This window comes from Paroedura picta, chromosome 11, assembly GCF_049243985.1.
Source record: "Paroedura picta isolate Pp20150507F chromosome 11, Ppicta_v3.0, whole genome shotgun sequence".
In the NCBI taxonomy this organism is placed as follows: Eukaryota; Metazoa; Chordata; class Lepidosauria; order Squamata; family Gekkonidae; genus Paroedura; species Paroedura picta.
The window spans coordinates 652,877-667,945 of record NC_135379.1 but is presented as its reverse complement, the minus strand read 5'-3'; the positions used below and the strand labels follow the sequence as shown (position 1 = coordinate 667,945).

The 15,069-nt window shown below is 52.6% G+C and overlaps 1 protein-coding gene across 8 annotated transcripts in view; it reads right to left on the bottom strand.

The window, feature by feature from the left end:
- LOC143820909 (SCO-spondin-like) overlaps window positions 1–15,069 on the bottom strand; it is a 109,108-nt gene that overhangs the window by 42,803 nt on the left and 51,236 nt on the right. For all 8 annotated transcript variants that reach the window (XR_013225597.1, XR_013225596.1, XR_013225598.1 and 5 more), the window contains exons 49-62: window positions 14,304–14,355; window positions 13,919–14,039; window positions 13,017–13,239; window positions 12,669–12,810; window positions 11,807–12,223; window positions 11,196–11,342; window positions 10,663–10,833; window positions 7,815–7,979; window positions 7,032–7,211; window positions 6,540–6,662; window positions 6,003–6,132; window positions 2,537–2,662; window positions 1,004–1,095; window positions 290–469 (exon numbers count right to left, since the gene is read on the bottom strand). Coding sequence is in view for 4 of the 8 variants with exons in the window: in XM_077304264.1 (XP_077160379.1) it covers window positions 290–469; window positions 1,004–1,095; window positions 2,537–2,662; window positions 6,003–6,132; window positions 6,540–6,662; window positions 7,032–7,211; window positions 7,815–7,979; window positions 10,663–10,833; window positions 11,196–11,342; window positions 11,807–12,223; window positions 12,669–12,810; window positions 13,017–13,239; window positions 13,919–14,039; window positions 14,304–14,355 (2,269 nt within the window). In the remaining 4 variants the exon portion in view is untranslated. The remainder of the gene's footprint in view (window positions 1–289; window positions 470–1,003; window positions 1,096–2,536; window positions 2,663–6,002; window positions 6,133–6,539; window positions 6,663–7,031; window positions 7,212–7,814; window positions 7,980–10,662; window positions 10,834–11,195; window positions 11,343–11,806; window positions 12,224–12,668; window positions 12,811–13,016; window positions 13,240–13,918; window positions 14,040–14,303; window positions 14,356–15,069) is intronic.

Sequence of the window (15,069 nt, the reverse complement as noted above, 5' to 3'; positions counted from 1 at the left end):
GGATCTGAGGAAGTGCACACAAGTGACGGGTGTCGTGAGACCAGCATATGCAAACAGTGTAACTCTGCTCTCAATATATTCTCATATATCTCAATATATTATCTCATCTCGTATTTGACGAAGGGTGCTTTGACTCCTGAAAGCCTGTTCTCTGTGTCCCTGCCTTCAGAGGTGATGCCAAATCTTTTATATAATAGAAAACGGATAGCCCCCAAGTGGTCCCCAGGCCTGGGCTGGCTAGAAGGAAACATTCTTCCCCCAGAGACTCCTTGGACTGTCCCCCTCTCACCTGGGCAGGGGGGCGTGTCACAGGGCTCCTCCTGCACTCCGTCACCATCACAGCTCACAGCCGCTGCAGTGCCATTGCAGCGCCGGAATCGCTTTCTCACTCCCAGGCTGTCTCTGGCGTAGAAGCAGGTCTTGGAGCAGGGAGACCAGAGGGTCCACTCACTCCAGGTGCTGGAGATTTCTGAGTATGGGGGCAGAGGAGGAAAAAGAAGAAGAAGAAGAAGAGGAAGAACAAGAAGAAGAAGAACAAGAAGATGAAAGAGTTGGTTCTTATATGCTGCTTTTCTCTACCCGAAGGAGTCTCAAAGAGGCTTCCCTTTCCTCTCCCCACAACAGACACCCTGTGAGGTGGGTGAGGCTGAGAGAGCCCTGAGATCACTGCTCATACAGAACAGTTTTATCAGTGCTGTCGGGGCAAGAGAGGAGGAGGAGGAGCCCAGTTAGGATTCTCACGGGGTCAGGGGATGTCAGCTTGTGCTCAATTTTCATCAGCCGCAGCAGGAGCATCAAATTTTTCATTTGAAAAATTCTGTTCAAGGTGGCTTGTACCATCAGGTGGGATACGAGACACTTCCAGGCAAAAGGACTTCCCCACTCCTGCCATTCCTTTCATCCCATGCAAGTGGCACTTCTTGTCCTGGCTGCTCAGACCTTTTAAATCACTCAGCAAAAAGCCCGATGGGGGCCCGATGTCCCCAGCAGCCACTCTCCCTACCTGAGACGCAGGCTGTGTGGCACTCACGCACTTCCTGGGCATCTCCTCGGCATGGGGCACCACCATTGGCAGCTGCTGGATTGGAGGGGGATCTGCAAAAGAAGCCAGGTGCCCGGTATTGAAAGAGGCTTTGTGCATGGGCAACTCGAGTATTTACATGTGGATTCCCCGCCCCCAAACAAAAAGAAACATGAGTTGTGATTTGTTGGAAAGCTGGGGGGAGAGAGAAGCCTTCTTTCTCCCCTTTACGGACATTCAGTCAAAAATCCCAGCAGAAGAAAAAGGAGTTGGTTCTCATATGCTGCTTTTCTTTACCCAAAGGAGTCTCAATTGCCTTCCCTTTCCTCTCCCTACAACAGACACCCTGTGAGGTTGAATGAGCCCTGATCATACTGCTTGGTCGGAACAGCTTTATCAGTGCCATGGCGAGCCCAAAGTCAATGCATGTGGGGGAGGAGTGGGGAATCAAACCTGGCTTGCCAGATTAGAAGTCTGCACTCCTGACCACTATACCAAGCTGGCTTTGTGTCATGCAAAAGCACTTTACAAATCTTTCTTTCTTTTCTTTCTTTCACTGTTTTCTAGACCACCCCTCTCTGCCAATGGGATCAGGGTAGTTTACAATATGGTTGTCATCTATCATCATACATTATAAAGTCATAATTAAAGCCATATTAAAAGCTCCATTTTTATCTGCTTCTTAGTTGGTCCGCTTCTTCCCATAATGTTAGCAACGGAAATGACCCGGAGGTATGGGAGGGAGGCCCCTGGATTTTCTTGGCTGCTAGCTGGTGACTTGGTGGAAGAACACCACTTTGCAGGCCTTGTGGAAGTAGTACCGTCAGGGCTTGGTCCTCGCTTGGCGGCTCATTCCATCAGGTTGGGGCCACAGCCAAGAAGGCCCTGGCTTTGGTCAAGGCTAGACACACTTCTTTCTTTGGAATGAGTTTCAAGCAGCTCTGTTGGAGCCATTCCATCATAGCCTCCAAGCACCTGGCTAGTGAATCTGGGGTTGTATCTGGCTGGCTGTTCATTAGCAGAGAGAGCTTGGTGTCATCCTAGCCCATGGCTCTGGGCCAGCTGTCTCAAAGGGCACATTTATCACTATAGCACTCATTTCAGACTCTTATCACGGAACAGCAAAGTGTGTCACTACTGAGCAAGAAGTATTTTGTGGTGTTGGAAACTGTGCAGTCAACCTCAGCTGGCAAATGGTGTGCAAAAGTCAGAGAGTTCTCGAATGTGAAGATGCGAAAGATCTCCCAAGAACACAAGTCAGGAACAGTTTTCAGTCCCCTTGATTTTAATGGGGGCTCAATTCATGCTGACAGCTCACCCAGTGAAATATACTGCTTAAAAAGACTGCTAAGTGTTGGCTGGATTTTGTCAATATCTGGAGCCAGATTCTTGGCTCCACTTCAGCAGAGGCCCTGGAAGCCAGGAAACGTGGCCTTGATTCCCATTCCTGGTCCGTGGGCTGCCTGTGGGTCATCTCTTGTGCAATCATCCAGATTCCATTCTCCAGTTCTTTACCTGAATCTCTGCTGCAACCCAACCCCACAGCTTCGGCTGCAGAGAGTCCACGGAGACCACGCTGACCAGCCACAGTCCACAGGGCAAGCCACTGAGTCACAGATCACTCTGCCATCCAGACAGACACTGGGGAGAGGAAAAGGAAACTTCAGGCAGGCAGGGCAAGAACTGGCACCCCAGGAAGCCACACATTCAACCCAACACTCGTGGCTGCCTCTCTGGATTGAGGGCAGCTGTTAACAGACTCTTTCCACCATGATGTTTCCGTACAATCACAGAATTATAGACATACCTTGTTTTAGCCTCGCTTTGTATCTCAATTGGATGCTGCAAGCTGAGACTTTGCATTCTGCATTTGCGCTTTCCTCCCCTCATTTTCCATGCTGTAAGTCGCCATATGTTTTCTGTATTGTTGGATGGAGGCAGCCTCCCATGATGCTTTTCGCCCTTCCCCTTTTCCAAAAGGTTTTTGTTTTTTCAAAATGATGCCTGCTTGTACCTTTCTTTTAATTGTGTCCCTTCATTTCATCATTCCATGCCCTCGAAAGCCTCCCCCTCTTTCCCAACAGGTGCTTAAAACAAAAAAGGTTATCGCGTTACAACGCTGCTGCCTTGTAAAGAGAAAGGTTGTGAGGGGCAATGACAGTGCTGCGTTCCCATGAAGCCAAGCTGCGATCAGCGAGGGCCTGAAGGCGAAGGTGGCTGCCACTTCCTTGCACTGCTTCCTCCAGGCTTTGCTTGGCCAGGGCAGCCGTGGCACGGGATAAGAGCCATGGCAAGGCTGGCAGGAGGAGCAGAAGAGGCTGGACAGACTGACCCGCCACCCTCCTCCCAGCGTGTGCAGATCTGTGCTGTTGGCTGGGGCCAAAAAGCACCCATGAGGCAACCCTGAGAGGCAGGCCTAGGGTGCCCAGTGCACACCTCCTGGACTGGAACGCTGCCTCAAGAGACCAAGCCCGCAGGAAGCCAAGCCTCTCCAGCCCACTGCTGAGGCTCACGGGCAGAATGTGCCCGCCCTTTGCTGCTGTGAGGATCACATGATCACTGCCATGATTTATGCTTGACCTGAGTGGTTCCATCTTGCATCGATGTGTGTCTGTTTTTCCTGGCTGTGTAACAACCCTGAACTCTCTCTGTAGTGACTTAGTTATTGTAACAATTAGGCTGGACTCTGTTATCTCTGGGAGGGTAGCTGAGTAACATCCAAGGCCAAGAAGACCCGGCTGTCACTTCTGGACGGGAGCCCAGGCTGGCACCTGCAGGAGGGGGCTTTTTGCTCTCTGGGAAAGTGGACAGCTTTGGGCGGGAAAATGAACCAGTAAAAGTGAATGCATTTTGTGTATTGATTAGATTTGACTACGAACGTCTAGGTGTTCTGATCTGCTTAGCGATAAAGCTTTCTATTAATCCAGAAGTAACGTTGCTAGTCTGTCAGCCCTGGCAGCTGCCCAGGGGGCTCAGCGGTGCCTTGAGGTGGCAAAGGGCAGGTGCGTTCTGCACGTGAGCCTCAGCCGTGGGTTGGGGAGGTTGGCTTCTCGTGGGCTTGACTTCTTGAGGCCGCATCACATTCCAGGAGGTGGATATGCTGGATGGCCTTCACCCGCTTCCCAGGGCTGCCTCAGGGGTGCTTTTTGGCCGCAGCCAACAGCCAGCCAGTGGCACAGACCTGCGGACTCTAGGAGTAGTCAGTCCAGCCTCCTCTGCTCCCCTTGCCAGCCCTGCCATGGCTCCTCTCCCGTGCCACAGCTGTCCTAGCCAAGCAGAGGCTGGAGGGGGCAGTGCAGGCAAGTGGCAGCCACCTTCGCCTCCAGCCCCTCACTGATTGCAGCTTGGCTTCTCGGGAACGTCGTTGCCCCCAGGAGCAGCCATCCCCTGAACAGTCCCCACTGCTTTCACTGTTCCTAATATTTTTTAAAAAGCAGTCATTAGTGTTACAATGCAGCAATGTTGTAATGAGATAACCTTGGGGTTTTTTTTTAATCACTTGGGGGGAGTGGGGAGGCAATCATAGAATCATAGAGTTGGAAGGGGCCATACAGGCCATCTAGTCCAACCCCCTGCTCTACGCAGGATCAGCCCTAAGCATCCTAAAGCATCCAATCAAGGGCACAGAATGGTGAAACGGAGGGGAAGAATTAAAAGAGAGGTGCAAGCAGGCACCACTTGATTCAGGCGGTCTCTGAATTACGCTCCTCAGACAGACACACAGCAGGTGCTAGAGGCGAGTGCCAGGGCACCTTTCCTTGGGAGGGGGAAGGCGGAGCGAGGAAGAAAAGGGGCATACTGAAACTACTCAAAGTGGTGGGCATGGGCAAACACCCCATTGCACATCCTTATGCATTGGGCAGCCTCAAATTAGACCCTGTTAGATCCTGCTTGAAACGATGATATCGGGTCTTCTGGGGCTTCCTTTGCTGCGAGGCAAGTGAGGGGGCAATTCGGGTCTCCGCCTGAAGAAGCAGATTTTAGTGCAAAAATGGACAAAAAATTCGACCCTTTCAAAATTCAAATGAGAATCCTATCACTAGTGCAGAAACTGTCACAGAGTTGGGACGGGCCCATCAGACTCTCCAGTCCAACCCCTGTTCAAGGCAGGATCAGCCTACAGCATCCACACCGGGGACGTCTCGGGGGGCACCCCACGGATGCTGTGGAGACAAAAGGGCTTCCCTGCCCCTCGGCACTGGCCATTACTCCCCACCAACAACCTATTTTCACTTTTTCAACCTGGCAACTGAATATGGCAGCAGCAGCATAATGTAGGAACAATCTCTGCAGCCTGGCATTTTTTAAAAAGCAAAAGCTGGGAATTCAGAAAACTAGATAGACCAACTCTTATGTTTTAAAAACAAAACACGAAGCCCTTTGGAACCTGGCGAGGAAATGGTCACGGTAGGGACTGGGGGGGAAAAAAAGGCGGCACCCATGTGAGTAGGAAGGGGATTGGTGGGGGGGGAAACCCTCTGTGAGGCACTGGGGGGGGATGACTCACAAGGCAAATGACCCATCCATCACTGAGGACAAACGAGAGCTTTCATAATCCACCCAGCACCAAACTAGATCTGCTGGCATCTTTGTGGCCGCATCCACTAAAGTCATTTTAAAATGGCACAAGGAGTCCTGCCTGTTGTTCTCCTCCCCCACGCATGGCATTTCAGGTGCCCAAACAGCTGGGCAGGGGTATGTTGAGACACTTCCAGGTGTGCCTGGCCACCAAACCCTCTCTCTTCTGGGAGCTTGCTGGTGCAGGATTGGCAGGGGTTGTATGTTCTGCCCAATGAAAACATTCTGGGAAATGGGGCAGCTGCCTCCCTGAGTGCTCAAGGGCTGAGCAGCTCCCCAAGGAGCAAAGTTCCATTCTGACTGGCAGCCAAAAAAAGGCCATCTGTCCTGTGGATGGACCTCCTTCCAGAGCAAGTCCCCAGAGAGCACGCGGCATGCCCCCCCCCCCAAGTCTCCCACTCACCACTGGCTGCAGTTGTGTCTCAGGAACATCTCCCCTGGGAGTCGCTGCTCCTGCTCAAAGAAGCAGTGGCACTGGCTGATGTTCACACAGCCTCCACCCTGCAGGAAGAGCCCTGGGGGGCATCGGCAACCTATGGGAAATAGGGGTGGGTGGGGGCTGTGCCTGGGCAGCTGGGCTACAGAGGATGGGCAGCCCTTGGCACAGCTCCACTCAAACGCCCCTCTTGCCCAACCATGGGGCCCTGATCCCTGCGGCAGGAGTCATGTGCCTGCGAGAAACGGCACGGACAGCACAGCATCCACCCCCTGCCTTGTGGCTGAATGGGCCAGGTTCAAAGATGATGCTACAGATGGGGTTGGCAACCTCCAGGTGAGGCCTTGGAGTAGAACGGACAGCCCGACTAGGAGGATCCGTTCCCCTGGAGAAAATGTCTTATCCTGGGGGCTACTTGGGGAGGCAGAGAGAATGCTTCTGATTAAGGGACAGCAAAGGGTGTTTGAAACAATGCCACCCCCCCCCCCAGGGCAACACACTTACCCTCAACACAGCTGCTGTGGCAGTTCGACTCGGCACTCAGCTGCTGGCACAACTGGGGACACGGAGCCACCAGGCCTCGCTGGCAGTGTCCGGCCTGCACGTAGACCATCTCTCGGCCACAGTCTGTGGAGGAGACCGGCACATGTTGGATGAGTGCAACCACTGGGAAAAGGCATCCCAGGAAGATTTGAGCTGTCCAAGAGTACCTGTCTCCAGAAGTGGAAGTGTTCCTGGGCATGTGTAGAGTATGTGCAGAGTACCATTCCCTCACTGAGTCTCTGGGATCCCAGGGGCAGGCATCTCTGACCTGAAGCACCTGAACCACTGGATCCCCCCTCCCCGCTCTTGTGCCTTAGCACCCCTCACATGCCCACCTCCCAGAACTGCCTTTTTCTGCTGGTGCCTCCCCACCCTCAGGCTGTCCCTCAAAACCCAAGTGCCATTTCTGCCCCCGCCCCCCCCCGGGCCAAACCTTTGTCCCAACCCTCTTACCCCGGGCATCTCCACAGGGCTGCAGGTTGCAAGTCTCCGTCTGCACGGCATCTCCTGGACACGGCTGCCCCCCGTTCTTGGGTGGGGGATCTGCACAAATCCTGGTGCGGCTTCGGACTCCCCCTCGGCATTCAGCATCACAGTCGGACCACTCCCCCCAGGAGGACCAGGCACCATTCACTAGGCAGAAAGAGGTCCTGAGGCTCAGCAGGGTCAATGCCCAGAGGCCTTCCAGCTGCAGGCATCAGCCAGCCCTTAGCCAGCTATCCCACCACTGGACACTGGTTCCGACCCAACACCAGGAAGGGCCTTTGCCAAGACCTAAGGACAATATCATGAGCTTCTTTCCACATTCTGTGACCCCTGCCTCATTCCCCAACCCAGGAGGGCCACTTCAACTTCTTCCTTTACATTTTCTGTTTCCCCCTGTAACTTGTTGAACTTCCTGCAGAATGTCATTTTGGGTCTGCTTCTTTATCTTCACAGTTTACCATGAAGCTAAAAGGTCTGACCACACCCGAAGCTGCTGGTCTATCCAGGTTAGTCCTGCGTTCTCTGACTGGCAGGGGCACTCGGGTAGGCAGAGAGAGGCCTTTCACACCACCTGCTGTGTGGCCCTTTCAAGGAGGTGAACCAAGAATCTTGTGCAGGCAAAGCAGAGGCGCCTCTGCTCAGCTGTTGCCCATACTTCTACATAGGGAAAGCCTGAAGAGATTGGATGACCACTGGTCATCCTGGTCAACAAGGCCCGTTGATCCCAGAGGAGTGAGAGGAAGGCACTACCTGGGCAGGCCCCATGGAAGCAGGAGCGGCTGTCAAACTCGTCTCGGTTACACTGGCCTCCAGGGAGGGCGTGGCGGAGCAGGTCCCGGCGGCGGAAGGTCACTCCCAGACCACAGGATCGGCTGCACTCACTCCAGGAGGTCCAGGCAGACAAGATGCAGTCCACTGGAAGGAAGGAAGGAGGATGCCAGGAATGAAGGCAGGATTCAGCTATCAATTGGGGACCAGAGCAGAAAGGCCCACCATCCTCAGGAAAGCACTCACCCCATTATGCCCAAAGTGAGGCTTTTTCTCCAGAGCCCACGAATCCCAGCATGGTCCCTTCGGGTGAGGGTATCTCCAGGCCCCCTTAAGGGTCCCAAGAAGCATGGGGCACTTGTTGTTTGGAGGCCCCACTCTTAGCCATAAACAGCCCTGACCTGGAGCGCCAGGCTGGCCCAGTCCCCTCAGAGTCTAAGAGAGGCCAGCCCTGTCAGTACTGGGTGGAAGACTGCCAAGGAACAGCAGGGTTGTGATGCGAAACACCTCTGGATAGCTCTTGCTTGAAAAACCCAAGATGGGTCACCATAAGTCAGCTGCGACATGATGGCGTTTTTCACCCAGCAGCAATAAAAAAATTAAAATGCTGGCAGATGATGCACAGATGAGTGGCAGATAAGTGGCAAAGATGCTGGCAGATCTGAAGATGTCGCCATAAAGAAAGCTGGATTTCTGTTCAGCTCTTAAGCCATGCCGAGGGTCAGGGGCTTCTGCTCCTGGCTGACCTGAACAGATACGCAAATCTGCTCACCGGTCGCCCCAGGAACCGGGAACGGTGACCTGAGGGTCCTACAGATCCGTAGGGAGATAGCAAGACCTCCCTGGATTAATAGCGGCTTGTGCTCAAGGTCACGATGGCGTCTTTGTCACAAACAACTTTACAAGCTTGAAACGACCAGCCGACCTCACATTCTTCCCAGACCATCATTTACCAGATCGACAGGAGCAGAAGCTGACAGAAGCTGGAACCTACAAACATTAAGAATTGAAAGCTTTCTGGCTTTTCTCTCTCTTCTCCCACAAGCTCTTCCCTCCCCCCCCTCAACCAATTCACAAGCGAATTCCTTCTTTCCCCGAGTGAGAGACTCCCAGCTAATTATACCCATTAACCAAACAAAGAGAGTGCTTTGAAGATTTATGGGTGAAAGTTCAGTGGGAGAATTTTACTTGATACGGAGATCGACAAACTGATAATTTGGGATCGCTCGTGCTCCCGCGAGACCTCACGAGACTTTCTGTTTATAGTTTGTGACTGCCTGGAACTATGGAAGAATTAACTAAGGCACAGCTTTTCCATTTGTTATGCAAAGGAAACTCAGAGATACTGAAAGCAGTCAATAAGCTGGAAAAGGAAATTCGTGGGACTAAGGGGGAGCTTTTGGATGGAGCCCAAGATCCGGAGAGACCAGCTGATGTCGCAGCTCAGCTAACAGTAAATCAAGTGAAACTTCAATGTCTGGAAGTTAATCAACTGGAGGGAGAGAGTGCCAGAGATGTAAAAACCCAAAGTATCTTTAAAGAAACTGGGAAAACAGATCCACGGAAGGAAAGTACCAAAAACCTGGAAGTCTATCCAGAGCAGGAAATGACTTGGATCAGCAAAATAAAAAGAGTCTATTCAAAAGTGACAGCAACTAGGAAGCTATCAGGAGATATTTCTGTGCGACCAGAGGAAGAGATCCAGATTGACAAAGGATTCAGAGCCTCCTCAAAGGCGATTACAAGCAAGAATCAAGCAAGAGATTTCTCTGGCCCTGACAGAAGGACAATCAGAAACACTCTACTATGGAAAAAAACACAATTTCATTTTCTGCGACCACCTGAAAGATGAGCTGAACAATGGAGTATTCTCCTGGCTTCTTGTGAGAAAAATAGCAGTAGCAACCTTTAGGACAGGTCCAATATATGAAGGGAACTGACTTTATATCATTTAAGACAATAATAGAATATATCCTTATAATAGATTATACCCTCCTATGTATCAACACACCTCATGAGAAGGAAGGACTCCCTGGAGAAGAGCCTAATGCTGGGAGTGATTGAGGGCAAAAGAAGAAGGGGACGACAGAGAATGAGGTGGATGGATGGAGTCACTGAAGCAGTAGGTGCAAACTTAAAAGGACTCCAGGGAATGGTAGAGGACAGGAAGGCCTGGAGGATCATTGTCCATGGGGTCGCGATGGGTCGGACACGACTTCGCACATAACAACAACAAATGTATCAACAACTACTTTGTTAAGAAAGATGGTAATAACTCCTAGATCAGGATTAATATGCGATGGGAATTGAATATGTATGTTAATATGTATGCCAAAAGAGGATGACAAACCATATTTTATAGGCATTAACAAGACAACAGTAGTAATTCTTGGGTCAGGGCCAATTTATGAAGGAGACTGACCTAATATCATTTAAGATAATAACAGAATGTATTCCTATAACAGATCTCATATGTATTAACAATCACTTGGCTAAGAAAAATGGTAAAAACTTCTAGACTAGGAATAATATGTGATGAGAACTAAATATCTATGTTAAAAGAGATGGCAAACCATATCAACTGGTCGCTTTTCTTTACAACTTCTCTGTAAATGCTTTATATAATAATAAACAATAAAATTATTATAAAAAAAAAAAAAGATGCTGGCAGATGAGTGGCAAAACTTGCCAAATGCCTCCCAAAAGAATGACTGTATAAATTTGAAGCTGTCTGTGAATGCAAGACCAGGGCCAAATCCCCACCCCTGGTGACAGGCCCTGGGCTCCCCTCCCAGGTACACAGAAGAAAGCGGTCAAGCTCTGCACGTACCACAGCTGGCCTCATCGGATCCGTCCTGGCAATCGTGGTGAAGGTCGCAGTGCCTCTCGAAGGCCAGACATTCCCCACTGCCGCAGGAGAACTGTTTGGGGGAACAGGTGCTGGGAGGGACCAGTGGAGACAGGGGGGCCACTGTAGGAGTGGGGGCACCTGTTGGGCCACCTGTACAAGAAAAGCACCACAGCCTTGATAAGACATCCAGACCAGGATTGCTGAGGGCAGCCTGCCAGTAGCTGAGCCTGCCTGGAAACCGGTGCAGATCCTGCAGGGATCCCCTTCAGCCAGGAAGGAGCCTGCTGCAGAAATGGCTGCCGCCAGAGACACAGGATGCTGCCTTCTACTGGACCAGTCTTTTGGGGGCCATCAGGGTCAGTCTGGTCTACTCTGACCACCAGTGGCTCTCCAAGGTCCCAGGCAAAAAAGGGCCTTTCCTGTTGCCTGATCTTTTTACCTGGAGATTGAACCGGGGACCTTCTGCATCAGAGGATGCACCGCTGAGCCACGGCCCTTCCTCAGGTACTCACCACAGTGCATCTCATCAGACCCATCCAAACAGTCCTCTTGGCCGTCACACACAAAGGATGCCTCCACACAGCCAAACAGCTCACAGGCAAACTGCCCCTGCGTGCAAAGGATCCGGGGCCTGTCGGGGCTTTGAGTGCGGGTAGGCCCTGCCAAGGGCGAAGGACACACACAGGGGAAGGAAGAAAAGACTCATGTAACAGTTGGCCTGAGGGATAGCATAGCATCTGGGCCAGAGTTTTACAGGAGTACATTTTGCCACCTGTCACAAGCTCAACACAAGCCATAAATCTGCTCCCACGGGACTCTGGCCCTTGGCCCCCTGGGCCCTAGCACATGAAGGGGATTTGCTCAATGACATATACTCTGAGGCCCCTCCCCTGCTCAAAATGTCTCCTCCCCAACTCCACAACCAAATCTCTAAACATTTCCCAACACAGAGATGGCAACCTTAACCCAACTTTCTCCTTGTCACAGCTGTCCAACATTCACACGAGGTCAAGGATCTCCTGGCTGGGGGAGCCCACTGCTGCCAAGGCCCAGAACTTGCACGCAGGCATGCCCGCTCCCTGGCACAGTGCCTAAGAGCACTGCCCAGCCCCGCAATGCTTACCTGTTACTGTTGGTTCCAACCAGGGCAGACTGGGCTGGTAGGGAAGGGTACGGAGTCCAGGCAGACCCACTTCACTGGGGCTTCCGGATGTGAAGCTTGGCACAGTAGGTGCCAATTGCTGCTCCAGTCCTGGAGAAGGAGGCCAGAAGAGGCTTGATGTCCCAGTGGGAAAGACTGCAGGTGTGGTGGGCTCTCGGGGCTGTTTGGAGACCTCGATCCCTGGCCTGCCTGTTCCTGGGGCCGATGTCTCTCCAGGCTTCATGGTTGCAACTCCAAAATGCTGGAACTCCTGAGTCAGGCCTGGGATGCCAGTGAGCTTCCAGGGGAAGGAGACTGGCCCCCTGTGGGGGAGCTCTGTGCTGGCTGTTCCTGGGACTCGGACCCTGCTGTGGGGAGTTGTCACGTCACCCCCTGGCTCTGTTTCCACACAAAAACAAAGGAGAAAGTCATGGACAGTCATGGACCCTGCCCTGGACTCCAGCACCTGCACAAAGCAGAGGTGGAAGGGCCCTACCGTAGCCGCTGCTCTGACTTCAGTTGATCTCCATATGCCTAGCATGGCCAGCTTAGAGTTGGGAAATGCCTGGAGGTTGGGGGGTACAGCCTGGGGTGGGGACCTAAGTGGGGCAGAATGCCAAGGAGTCTGCCCTCCAAAGCTGCCATTTCCTCCAGGGGAACAGATCTCTGTGGTCTGGAGATGAGCTGGAATTTCAGGAGATCTGCAGGGCCCACCTGGCAGTTGGTGACCCGAACATATCAATCACAGAAGCCTCTCTGCCTGTTCACCAGCACAGGTGGCAGAAGGGGACCGGTGTTCCAACTATCTTTGGGCGCCCCCATCACAGTCCAGCCCCCAACTCACTCCAGAAGCAGCCGAGGGCCTCCATCCGCAAAGAGATGCTGCCATGGTAGGCAGTGGGCATCAGGCGCAGGATGCGGGCCAAAATAGATGGACTCAGCTCCTGGCGCACTGGAGTGGACCTGTCAGAGTTGCCGTTCAGAACCTGCAGGGGAGAGTAGTCTGCAGTGAGGAAGTGGGGGCAGTAGGAGGGAGACTGAAGAAAGGGAAGCGATGACAAGGCCCTCCATGCCCTTATGTGATGATCCACTTGACCTTTTCAGGATGGAGGGCTTCAGAAACCGCCAAGGAGGCCAGGTCAGCCTGGTCCTGGTAGGGACTTGGAGGGCAGGACAGGAAGGAGGCATATACCTGGGCATGAAGGGGGGCTGCCATGTGGGGCCATGCCCCTGTGTAGTTCTGAAAGTGGACACCATCCTTGCTGTAGGCCAGCCGATAGTGGGTGATGAAACCCCCTGTCTCACCACCACCTTGTGTGACCACTGCCGTGATGAAAGTGGGCCGCTGGAAATCCACCTGGAAGTAGGGGCCAGGGTCAGTCTGGTGTGGGCTCCAGCCAGCGTCTGAGTTCCACCTGGAATGGAGGGAGAAACGGGAAGGTGAACTGGACTCACTCGCCAGGAGCAGAGCAGCTGCTGAACAGGGAGGGAATGGCATTCAGATCAAGACTTTGAACGCGCACGTCACCCCAGCCACAGCATCAAAGGAACCTCTAGGATTCGAATCCTTGGCTTTATCTCCCTCTAAGAGGCCACCAGAAGTAATATAGTTGCCAACCTCCAGGTGGGGCCTGATGATCTCCTGGAATTAGAGTTGATCTCCAGACTGAAATAGCTGCTTTGAAGGGGGAGCTCTGAGGCATCACATCCTGCTGATGACCTTCACCTCCCCAACCCCCCCCCCTCCAAGGCTTCACCCCCAAACCCCCAGGAACGTAGTCATCAAGTGTTGGCAACTTGATGCACGTGATCCACAGAGCTATGCTTCAAGATGGCTGATCCTGCATTGAGCAGGGGGTTGGACTAGATGGCCTGTATGATTCTAGATTCTGGACTAGATGGCCCCTTTATGATTCTGTGATTCTGTGATATGGCAGCCTCCAACTCCATCAACATCTCTTGCCTATCATCCCCACCCCACGCCCTCTCTGGACTGTCTGCCTCCGTTCACCATGCTGGTTCCCCTTTTGCTCCACCCCCCTCTCACTGCTCTCAAGGTAGGTCACATCCTGGGCACATCCCATACTCTCTTACCTGTTGGGCATGGTGCTGAGGCGGCCAGCATCTGGAGGGTTTCCCTCCTGGTAGGAGGAGGCGCTCAGCTGCTGGCGGAGAACACTGCCATCTCCCAGGCCAAGGGACTGGCTGCAGAGATCTGGGTGGAGAAGTCCACAGCGATGACACCCTGTCTCCCCATGGGCTGCAGACCAGGCTCCCCACCCACGACAGCAGCTCTGGTGCAAGGGCAGGGCCAGGCTGCCAAGGAAGCTTGGTGTTGATGAGGAATTTCATCCTGGGACTTTCCACAGTCCATCCTCCTGGAGGGAAGTCCCCTCGGGTAGTGATGGGTCTGTGAGGGGGCAGGCAAAGGCCAGGGGTGGGTGGGGGGCAAGGTGCGACAGAGAGAGGGTCAGAGTACCTGGTGGGGTGGGACTGAAGCCTTCAGGAAGTGGCCATCCTCCTGGGGATACCTATGAGGACAGAGAAAAAGATTCATTTACTGGCTGGTCAATCTGCGCTCCTGGAGGCCTCCAGGCCTTTTTCACCATCAGCAAGCCACCCACATCTTTCCTTCTCATTAGGTAGTGGGCCTCTTCTTCCCACAAACCAGAAGGACAGCCACTCCCACATAGGCCAACTTGCCAACTTGACCTGCTCAGCAGTGCCTCCTTCCCAGAGGTGCATTTGGCCTCTGCAAGAACAACGCCTTTCTCTGTGGCAGTGCCCAACACTCCATGGCATGGCCTACCACCGGAGGCACCTGGGCACGTTCTATGACTGGGTTGCAGAAACGGTGCCAGGTTAACAGAAGTGAGGCACAACACTGAGATCTAGGCCTTGACAGAACTAAGAAAGTTCTGCAGGGCCTGTGCAATTGTGCTCTTCCTGTTGTTGAAGCCAGGCTAAATGAAGAACAGACTACAGGCCTCCCTCTGCTTTCTCCCATCAAATGTCCCTTCCCCGGTTAAGCTGGCTACAGTGATGTCTAAGTTTTTAATGTCCTATCATGTATTATGTCCTAAAGATGTTTTTAGCTGCAATGTTATGTTGTAAGATGGCGTAAAGCTGCATGCAGGGAGGGGTAACGAATAAATTAAAATATTATAATAATAAGATTTTTATAAATAAATAAGTCCAAATTGCTGGTAGATCTGCACCTCCCTACAGCCATCTGTACCTCAAGC